The sequence below is a fragment of the Rhea americana genome, unplaced genomic scaffold, assembly GCF_003343005.1.
Source record: "Rhea americana isolate MKP2758 unplaced genomic scaffold, rheAme1 scaffold_6, whole genome shotgun sequence".
NCBI classification, from domain to species: domain Eukaryota; kingdom Metazoa; phylum Chordata; class Aves; order Rheiformes; family Rheidae; genus Rhea; species Rhea americana.
Window position 1 is genome coordinate 1,515,351 of NW_028186756.1, and position 11,421 is coordinate 1,526,771.

The 11,421-nt window shown below is 39.9% G+C and overlaps 2 protein-coding genes across 2 annotated transcripts in view; one reads left to right on the forward strand and one right to left on the reverse strand.

Annotated features, from left to right (window-relative positions):
• LOC146587330 (ras-related protein Rab-39B-like) overlaps nt 1-11,421 on the forward strand; it is a 266,005-nt gene that overhangs the window by 7,492 nt on the left and 247,092 nt on the right. The window lies entirely within an intron of this gene.
• On the reverse strand, nt 1,216-8,865 carry VBP1 (VHL binding protein 1). Its single transcript, XM_085319806.1, has 6 exons — nt 7,678-8,865; nt 6,960-7,084; nt 5,831-5,897; nt 5,279-5,377; nt 3,369-3,507; nt 1,216-2,436 (listed from the first exon to the last, which is right to left on the reverse strand). Exons 1-6 carry the CDS (start codon nt 7,678-7,680, stop codon nt 2,366-2,368), a joined length of 504 nt encoding a protein of 167 aa, XP_085175932.1. The 5' UTR covers nt 7,681-8,865; the 3' UTR covers nt 1,216-2,365.

The window sequence follows — 11,421 nt, forward strand, 5'->3', positions numbered from 1 at the left end:
ATTGACTCTACTAGACATTTCCAGCTCTGCTGCCGCCCCCCCGCTCTAATACAAAACATTAGGTCATTGGTATCGTACACAGTACTTTTGCCAGCAMATAAATGCTTAACTCATCATTTCATTGTGCACAACAAAGAAAGGCAGTTTCTGCCTTAGGAGCAGCCAGAGAAAGGGGGGGAAGCATGCTTTAGCCTGTTGGGAATCTCATTAATCCAAACAGAAGAGAAAACTACAAGAGAAATCAGGACATGTTTGCAGCTGTCTTTTAATTGCTGATGCTCTGGAAAAAAGAAACAAAAAAAACCGAAAACAACAACACCCCCCCACCCCCGCAGTTCCGGTAGCCCCTGCTTTAGCCTAGCAGAGCTTTTGCAGATACCTGTTACCTAATAGTACCTTAGCTATTAGATACATTCATATTTTCTCTGCTAAAATCAAAGACATTGCAACAATAGTATCATCCTCCAGAAGAGGTATGGAAGGGCCAAGCCCAAGCAAAACCTGAAGGGAATTCACAGATGAAAGCACAACCTCTTCCCTAAAGGGCAGAACCCAAGACATACAACTGACATTTTCTAATGAAACTGGCATCATGTAGTAGTGAAAATAACTGAGTAGATGAGCAAGGAAAAAGAGTTGAGTTACGCAGTAACAACCAAATGATTTTTATCTGAAAGCTTTGAGAAATGCTTTATGCAACAGCAAGTTGATTAAAAAAGCCTAGGGACAGAACTGATGCAAATCCACAGCCTCTGCCATGCTCAGGAACACAGGCTGCTTCTCCTCTCTGGTCAGTCTTACCTGCAGCTCCCTGCTGAAGACGCTACCCATGTGATGCACTTCTTTTCTTCTTCCATCTTTCCTGCTCTTGAATTCAATTGTGAAATTACCACAGATACTTCTTTCATTTTAAATAAGATTTTTTTCAAGTACTTACTTGTGACCAGTGCTAAGAATTTACCATTACTTCCATTTCTGCAGCTCTTACTCTTTTACAGCCATAGTGGTGTCAGATCGCTTTGCTTGTATTCACAAATCCAGATGTGCTGACTCATATCCACTGTTTCACTCAAGCCTGTATTCAGCAGCTACACTTTTCCACATTTGCTGCTTCAACCAAGTTTCTTCACCCCTACCCTTAAGGCAGGAAAACATTATACAAGATTATGCACAAGATTAGTGACTTTCCCCTACAAAGAAAGATGCACAAAAAGGTGTTTGCCACAGCTGTTTAGTTTTACTATTTTAATATCATGAAATAAAAGTACAAAAACTTTACAGGTATATTGTTTATTACATGAAGATTGAACAGTTAACATCTGCATTTATTTTGTAGCGAAACCTGTATTCTTAGTCACAGAGTGTGAATACTAGCCATTGACATCACCACTGAGCATTTCATTTTAGAAACTGCAGAGGTAAAAGGCAACAATCTTGCAAGGCTTCATAATAACCAAAGAAATACTCCACCTGTTAACGCCAGAAGAGGTACTTCAGAGAACCATCCATATTTAATACAAGTTTCACCTCCTAGTAGGCTGAGAGTGTTAAGACATTTGAACTGGACATCTGTCTAAGGAATCGTACATGGGGGTTTCTTTACAGGCTATCAGCATTTTGGTGTCCTTGTTCAACACATTTGCAAAAATAAGCAGTGTGTGCACATGTATGAAAAAGAACGGGGCGAGATCACCTGCAGTCTCGACATAGCTTCTGCTGTTTACTCCATTCACCATTCTTTTCTGAAGATGAGTCACAAACTGTTGCAGGTAAAGTGCTGAGAGTTCAGTAACAGACAGTTAACTAACCAGTAATTATTAAAATCAAGTTTATCCCAAGTGGATAGATATTCAGGAATGCTTGTAGGGTTATGCTGCCAAAGAAGTAACTGACTGAAACAAAATCCAAGACTTCACTGTGCTTGATCTGCTTACTAAAACATTAGCTGCATGTCTTCCCAGCCCAAGCTGATTACAACTTCATCAGCTGCACATAACAAAGATGAAAGACTAAACTCTTACATTACATTAACCTGCAGAAGCATCAGACCCAATTTCATATTTGCACCTCACATTTTGAAACTTTCAGGTAGAAATTTACTAACGACAGACTGATCTCATCAAAATGCTATGTCCTTTGCTAGACTGCTTGGTGTCTTTTCAAATAATTTGTAATTCATGAAGCATGCATGAAACCAAATTCTGAGTTTACAAATAAATAAAATGGTGCTCACCATTGTTTTTATTTTTATATATTTTACCATTTACTGAAATGATTAAAGTAACTCAGTCCCTTAAGAATGAACTTTGGGGGTGTTTAAATAAAAAATATTTGGAAATTGAAACCACATTTAAAATTGCCAAAACTATGCTTTATTTTTGGAAGGGTCTTCCTTGTTTCTTCTCTTTACATCCCAATTATAAACTCTAGCCATATCTGAAGGTACAGAATTAAGGAAACAGCTCATGCATTAAGGAAAAAAGGAAAAAAAAGGAAAAGCAAGTTATGTAGTTGGCTGCACATAACTCATTTCACTCGTGACAGTCAATAGAAACCAACTGATGAAAGAGCTGTCTTAGTGCAAAACCTTCACACCAGAATACTAATATTTGTTAACAACTGTAGTATCTATACCATTTATTTAACACTCTTAAGGATGATATTACAAAGAAAAGCATTTTTAKTGTTACTTACTGCTATCTTCTGACTTCAACCTGCCTCCTATCAGTCATATTTACCTACTTCAGGCATTCAACCTGCATCACTAGGTATCTTAAATATCAACATTAAAGACTAGTAACTGTGCTTTCATATCCTGAATTATCTAATGCTTCTGTTGCAGGCTGTCCTCATCACTACAATAGYTTAAAAAAGAAAAGACAAACAAACAGAAAAAATCCCTACAGGGGGTTCATGATACTCTGAAGAAGTTGGAAAAGTTAAGCAATGTATTAGCTAGCACCAGCAGTGCTTATATTGCTTGGAGAACATCGCAGTGGCAGTTGACTCGGGCACTATTACCAACAGCCCAAAAAACAGTATTTTTACTCTCTCTAGAGGCCACTGCACCAGTCCACACCTTCAAGTCATTCCCAGTCCAGGTCTGCAGCCATTTCAGTAGTTTTCACAGGGATCCAATTACCGGCACAATCTTTGCCGTATCAAACCCACTCATCCTCAGCCTAGCACTGGAAACAAAGTAATCCTGTTTCACTGCTAAAAAAGTTCCTGGAGTRCTACAGGATTCTAACTAAAGCTAGTTTCAGATAGAAACATGTCTGGAAATTATTAATTACCTTAGATTACCCATCACATATACTACCTCCCTTGCAAATTAAAATACACACACACAAAGAATAAAAGGATACTGACTTCTGTAGTGGTAAACTGGTCTCTAAGAAAATCAAGGTCTTCCTCTAGGGAATCAAGGTTTCTTGTAGCTGTTGACAAGTTCTTCTCTAACAGAGCCTGAGCTTCATCAATATCATATTCAAGCATCACATTGGCCTAAAAAAATAAATATTTTTAAGCTTAGAAAAGCTTTTATTCTTCCATTAYAAGAAGTAAGCTGTAGCATGGGTAATTCAGCCTGGTTATAACTCATCACATTAACAGAAGCTTGCCCTGTTAGGCCAAGACTACAGGATTTAGGAAGAGCAAAGCCAGAACTCACTTGAGGCTTCCACCACTTAAGTAACTGAGAGACAAAACCCTCTAGTGACATGAAAAAGCAGCGCTCTCCTCATTGCTAAGCAACATGGGATTTCACTCTCTGTAGATTGCATTGAGCCTTTTACGTGTCAGAATCTCATCTTTTTTGAAAAGCAAAAAATCTCCTAACATTTCTTAACAGCATCAAGCGTTAAGTAATTTTTAAAACAATTTTTGCCGCATTCAAGTATAAAATCAGAATCTCCCTATGTAGGACACTGGCAAACTGCCTAATGGCATTAGTTCAAGAAGTTGTTGATAAAATATTATTACAGGTATTCAAAAAAATAAGATGCACATGAGCCCTATCCCATCCTATAGTGGCTTTTATCTACAAATCTTAATTTCTGCAAGGAGCTACCACATGAAGACAGAAACAAGCAGTATCAAGTCAAGATGCAGCAATGAAGCTCTGTCCTGTTCAAGGGCTATGTACTGAACAGAGACACCTACTATTATTACTTAACTAGACACCACTCCGGGGAATACTGTGCAGAGATGGAAGTGTGATAAGCCTTTTTTTTTATTTCCATTTTAGATAATGGAAGCTATAGTTTCCCCAGTAGAATGAATACACATAGCCCAACTCACAGACAGACTGTAAGGCACAAGGAGGAAAAAGGGCAGAAGGCAAAGGACACCTAAATATTATAAACTGCTYGTGCTATTTCATGATAGCTTTTCCGTAAGAACCATCAGAAGGATAAACTTCCTCCAACATGTTGTGACAAATCAAGGTTGCAATGCTCCAGAAAAGCCAGTTTGTAAATTCTGCAGCCAGTCTCTTGGAATCGCTTTACTTACGACAGGACAAAAAGTAGGAGGGTTTGGGAGCACCTGCCTAATCAGACAGCATCCTACAGCTGCATTTATCAACAATGCTTTAGTCTTAACCAGAGGTTCTTTTGGCAGCCAGTCACATGGGAACATAAGGGATTTGTAAGTCTCAGAATAAACATTGGTGAGTTGTCTTTACAGCTAAGAAAGCCTCCAAATACGGACTATCCCAACCTGATAACACTTAAGTACTTAGAAATCTGTGTTTCAAGCTCTAATCCCACCAATCTTTAGTAAGAACTCTAAATGCTGGTAAGAGAAAAAGAAAAAAAAATGCTACAAGGAAGAAAAAAACCAGTATTTCCCAGAACTTAGGTGAAAAGGAGAGTAAAGTGCTAAATGCAAATAACAGATACAGAAAATAGGAAGCTAGTTGCCAAAGTAATATGTTGTGTTGGACACATAGCAATCCTAAGGAATGGTGGATGGTAATTTGAACCACAGTGTGATAAGAAAAGCATTTATGAATACGTTCTTTGGGAAAAAAATCCAATAAATTACAATTCTCTAAAAGCCTTAGGATTATATAATATACAGGCACCCAATATAGTAGATGAAACCTCTTCTAACATTGAAATTGCCTTGTTTGGTTTGCTCCACTACAGGAGAAGCACACAGGAACAGAATTGTACAATGTCTTTGAGGCATACAGAAGAGACAGCAATGAACAGGTTCTTCTGAGTCCGTAAGTTATTAAAAACAGTTTCAAAAAGAGCTGCATTTTACTTACCCCCAACCACAAACAAACTTTATCTGTAGGAGGAACTGAAGCTTTGCAGTACAGATTATCTGCCAGTAAAAATCTGGTTTCCATTGGATTTGTAGATTCCTAATGACAAATGATAAAACTTAAAATTGCTATTTTCACTGAAAACTTACATCAGAGACATAAAAATCACAGTAAAGAGCACACTTCTCTGCTTTTTGCCACTGATATTATATTAACTTCTCTGGAACTATACATAATTTTACTTCAATACTCAAATTAGAGTCCAAAGACTAAAACATTTTAAAAATGTAAAAACACTATAGAAATTCTATAAAGAACAGAGACTAAGTCCAAGTTTAGTTGCAATCTATACACTATTAAAAGTGAAGTTTCCATTACAAACATTAATTTTTTGAACTAGCTTTCAAAAAGTACTACATACCTTTAAAACAATTCTGTTATTTTTAAAGGCATATTAAGTGTGCTCTCCAAAACATTTCTTGCAATGTGTTCTGTTAGGGTGGAAAGGCAGTTAGCTTTACTCATACTCATTAGAGATTCAAAATAGTTTACCTTTTTCTTCTGCATGTGTTTTAAAATTTCTAATGTCTGTTTAATTTCAGGAATCTGACTTTTTAGCCTGTGAATTAACAACAGTCATAATTTATTATTTTACACAGACACAAAGTTTCCTAAACAAGTGATCAGCTCTATTATATAAACCAATCTGTTTTAAAACTTGAAATTTTAACAACTTTCCAGAATTAAAAATAGAAATTTGAAAGATATGGCATGTAAAAGCATCTCTTCTACAGCCTCACCTGCCTCTTATTATACTGTGTTCAACACAACAAAGAAGCAGAGCAATACATACAGCTTTCAAAATGTAACAAACATTTATTAACAGTAACTTATGCCTATTTGCTAAAATGGCATATTTTTGCATATTTCTGATGTAACAGAGCATGGGAAACCTCAGAAGAGATACAAAGACAAACCACAGCACATTAAATAAATAAGCGTGTTTCTTCTGAGGACCACGGACTGCATTAACAAACAGTTTAGTGCTACAAGACTTAGTGATATTAAAACAAAAACTCTCTCCAGAGCCCAGGGCATGGACAACCCTTGCAGCAGATGAGCAGAGATGCTCAGATCCCCACCAGTCTTCCAGGCATCCAGTCACCTATAATCAACCAGGCTCACGTAGCAGTAGCCTCTGAAGACACCAGGTATAAATTATAAGGGATTCTTCCCTATGCAAAGTAGTTTAATCTCAAATAAAACAGTTATTCAAAGGTTTCATTTTGTGTTTAAAAGAAAAATGTATTTCTTACCTAGCTTCAGATCAAGACTGAAGCTATTGAGATGAAATTAGTAAGCCAAACGTTACAGGCTTGATATAAAACCATTTATCAAATTATTCTCTTTTTTCAATCCAATATGAATAAGAATATAACAGTCTTTTTGGCCTTAAAGACTAAGGACCAATTTAAGGACTAATTTATGCAAAAGTTTGCAGTATAGCTATAATCCTCAGGAAGGGGGGAAAAAAAGTGAAACAAAGGTTTTCAGAAAAAGTACTGCAAGTATTAGCTCTTCTAACATTGTTTTTGGATATTTAAATAAGATAGATCCTAATCCTATTTTAAAAATAGGACTGTGCTAAATATTTCCCAATCCTGCAAAAAATGTAACTTACCTCCTTTTCTTTTGAGCAAGATTAAGTTCCATAAATTTATACTTCTGATACTGCTCATCCAACTTCTTAAGAACTACATCTGCTGTCTCATTTCCAGGCTGTTTCATAAAGGAATCTACATCTTCCTTTATCAGGGGGGGAAGAAAAAGACCTTAAAGTTAGAACAGTTTTAGAAATTTCAGATATACTTATGTTATCATCTTACTGCAACTAAGCCCAGAGATTTTATATGTAAATAAACATTTTTTTCTGGAATAAAGTATCAAATCATTTTCTTTCTTTTCTTAGTTAGCCTTTTTTTTTGAGAGAGAGAGAGAATCAAGTAACAGATGCAAGGAGTATTTCATAACCATACTTGCTAGTGCTAATTTGTGGTCGTTTCAGCCCTGGGCAATGTTAAACAGCAGCTAACAAGAGATATCCTCAGACCAAATCCAAACTTCAGCTTCCTATCTGTAAAGGAGGGATAATGCTTTTTTTTTTGTTAATCAGTTTATGAGCTATTTAGGATAGACTAATGGAAAAAAAAACAAAAAAAAAACCCAAAAAACAAAAAACCATGCCCTGATCAAGCTTAAGCTATGGCAGAGATAAAGAGAGGTAAAGGTGAGGAGGAAGGTGGCATCTCCCCAGGCTAGCTGTATGCTAGTAAATATATTTCTGCTACAGTCAGCAGAAAGCAATCAAAATTCTAAAGAACAGTTCGAGTCAGTCCTACCATCAACTGGAATTGTAGTCAAAGAGCACGGGCCTGACCAGGCAAGAAAGCTGACTTCAGATTTGCACAAAACAGTTCATCTGCCTGGGGTCGACACTCTCCATCTAGTTAGACCTGTCTGGCTAGGGATCAGTCACAAGTCTCTGGCCTTGACAACATTTACTCTGTCAGAACTCAAGATCACTGCCCGAGTCTGCTGCAGTAATTCTTTCGTTGGTTGTCCAGACAAATTCTCTTGCTTGTTGAAATCTCTGAACTCTGGAGAATTAAGACTAAAGAAGTGCTTTGAATTTAGATACCACAGTTCTGTAAAATCTGATAAAAGTCAATCACAGGCCTTTTCAGTTCATCGCTTTATGCCTACGTGTTTCCATTCCAGTAGTTTTGCATAAGGAAAAAGACTGTAATACGTTAGTAAAATAAGTAAATACATTTAAACTTATAGYTGTTTTCCCTCATAATTTGACCCATAATCTCCCTTGGCTAAGAGAAACTTACTATGCAGTGACCCAATCTGGTAGGAAGTCACCTATCTTTGTCTATAAGCCAAACCTGAAATAGATATATGAACGCCATAACAGACATCAGCAGGCATCATGGTCTAGGCAGTATGACAGCGAGAGAGAGCTCATGAGTTTTTATTTCAGATTAATTGCTTAAGGAAAGCCTCAAGCTACCTCACCAAGAACAAAACAAGAAACATTTTTGCCTCCTGATGGAGCCTGTAGTGAAGTGTTAACTGGAAAACTGAAGGTTAGATTCAGGCAAGTACTGCAAAAGCAACGTTGMAGCGTGTGGTGAACTGAAATCCCCTCCTGTGGAGCTATTCTGCTTATATAAATCACCTAAGACAGAAAGCAAAAGCAGTAGGTAACCTGGTGGGCAATTACTCACTCCACACCCAGCCCGGCACCCCATCTCTGCACCAGGTAGAGCTTGTCTGTGCAGGATGCACCCAAAAAGGGAGTACGAGTCCCCTCAAATGAAGATGTGAGTAGATGGATCTTGCCAAAATAAAATAAAATAAAATAAAAGGTTCAAACCCCTTCAGGGGACAGAAGTGGCTCCAGGTCCTCTGTATCCTGCTGATCCTCTCCTAACACCCAGCGCAAGRAAGGCTTCGGTTTATCACTCAGGTTTCCCAGCTGCAACCGCCAAGCCCTGCGTACCGGACTTCTGGCACGGCTGAGATACAGCCGCTGCTCTGAGCTAGAGCACAACAGATTTGTAACACAGCTGGCTACCGCTGCTATTGCCACATCTTGTCTGGCCATCTCTGCTTCACAGTATGTCACAGAGCATCTCAGCTGCAAAAATACCTTATGAGTACCGCTAGGACCTGCCAAAAYGCCTCTTTATCTTCTTACAAAGAAAACTCACTGGCAAAACACCATTTTCGGATACTCAGACRTAACACAGACTTTACAAACGTCAAGCAAAGTCACATAAAATCTCTGTAAAAGCTGTGAAATACAGTAYGACAGCATGTACCCACGCAGCCCTATGTGCACCTTCAGGGTGACGGCCCAGACAAGGAGCCGCAGGCACACACAGTGCTTCTGCAGAGAGCTGTCGTCACCTACGGGCACGCGCAGGGCACACGACACAGGAACACCTTYTCAGCTCGCACCTCCTGTCCTCCAAGTCCCGTGCATGCTACAGAAAGCAGGAWAAGCAAGGCATTTTCTTTGGAAACATCTGGACCACAGCTCAAAGGAAAATAGAGCTGAAGGTCTGTTCTTTAAAATCCAGTGAAACGCTTTGTCAGTGTTTAACGTCACTTGAAATCCAGAGGGAGACAAGAATACACAGGACAGCTTTAGCTTTACCAAAGCCTAYGACAAGGCATCGTCATAAACTCTTTGAAGAGCATCTGCTGAATCAAGATAGTTCAAGAAAACAAAACTCAGAGTAAGAATACCCACATAGCACATGGTAGTGGGAAACCAAAGTAGTAATCAGTAATTCTTAATCAGCACAGTGACATATAATTTTCTTAAGTGTTTTATATTTCTAAAAAAAAAAAAAATCTAAAGAAATAACGTATTAGTGTTTCAAAGTGGTTTTTTTAATACTATCTCTACTTTCTAGAGCAGAGTATCCTTGAAAATTTCTTAGCACATACTTATTTTGAATAAAAAGTCTATTTTAATATCTACAACACCTAAAATCAGCTTACTGTTACCAGGTACTCTAAAACCAGCACAAAGGATGTCTTCTGCAGATGTATTTGATTAGAACATCACTCAAATCAAGAAATAATAATTAAGAAGCTCTCACAAGTTTTAAATCCAGACATAAGGTTACAAAGAATTAAAACAGAAGCAGAGAGCTAAGCTCCTACCCCCAGGACTCTTCCGGGTGGCGTGGCACCACCTGCGAGAAACTTCAGACAGAAGTGTCAAAAGGAACAACCTGGAATCAAACATGGTGCCACCAGCAGCTCCAGCAGGAAGGGGCTGGGTCTGACAAACGCCCTCCGAGTGTTTGCTGAGGCCYGTTACGTTTTTATCTCCTGCTCCCTGCCAGGGCCAGCACCTCCGCTGCAGAGCGGGCACAAGCCACCAGCGCTGCTCCACCAAGGGGCCCGGGGCCGCTGAGGCTGCAGGCAGCCTTTCCTCTCGGGCAGCGCTACACTAGTCTCCGTAACGGAGCGAGAAGTTAGACGCTGGCAGTAACGGCTTTACCTCTCAGTAAGATTTACCAAACCTCGTCCTTCAAGTATCTAATGCTTACTGAAGAATCTTAAAGAATACAAAGATCTGGAAGCATTGAAAACACGCGTAATGTACCCATTTGCTCATGACCATGGCTGGTGCTTGCTGAGTAACAACGCAATGTAAGTCACACATCAGCTTGTTCTCTGTAAGAGCTGCCAAACCTGATCAGTCCAGACAGTTCAGGTAAAGAGGTCAAGAAAGATCTGGCAAAAATGGATTTTCAAAACCTAAGAAAACTCAGGAGTAAAGGAGCAAGACAAACACAACGTTCAGGGTAGGCATCAGACAGCGTAACATGAAACCAAGACGAGCCAGGTCCTTCGATGCACACGGGGTGTGCCCATGCACGCGCTTAAACCCTTCTGCTTTAAACTAGCCCGTGCGCATCAAGGAGAAAGTTAACCTTCAGCGATTTAATGCAGCATTTGTGCTGCAAGAAGAAAACACCTCCAGACACCCAAAAGACGATCCCTGCTTCCTGGTAAAACTACGTACAGCAGCAATCAAGGCTGCATGCAAAGAGCTTGCTTGTAGCAGAGACTGACCAAAACAGAATTCTGATGTTACGTCAGTGCAGGAATTGACATAATTCTGCTTTTTCTTTTTCAACAGTCAGTAAGATTATTACGTGCTGCTTAATTCAGCTTATAAGCTGGATAAACACGACCATTAGTTTTGAAGAAATCAGGGGAGCCTCGCTGGACACCGCGGTCACTTCTGCAGCGTGCTCCTGCCCGCGCACCCGCAGGTACGCTGCGGGACGAGCGTGAGGAGCACCAGGTCTGGCGCTAAGTGAGGCGGCGGAAGCGGCGCCGCTCTCCGCGCGGGGAGGCGGCCACGAGGAACCGCGATTTCACCCGCGCAGCACGGCGCTCAGCCGCAACACGCCTCGAAGGACGCAGCCAGCGAGGCAGGACGGCAGCGTGTAAAACGGGGCCTCGAGCTCGCTGCGAGACTGCGCGGTCTGATCAGACTGCGCGGGGGCAGCGGCCCCGGGCCCCTCCCGGCCGCCGCCCCGCGCCGC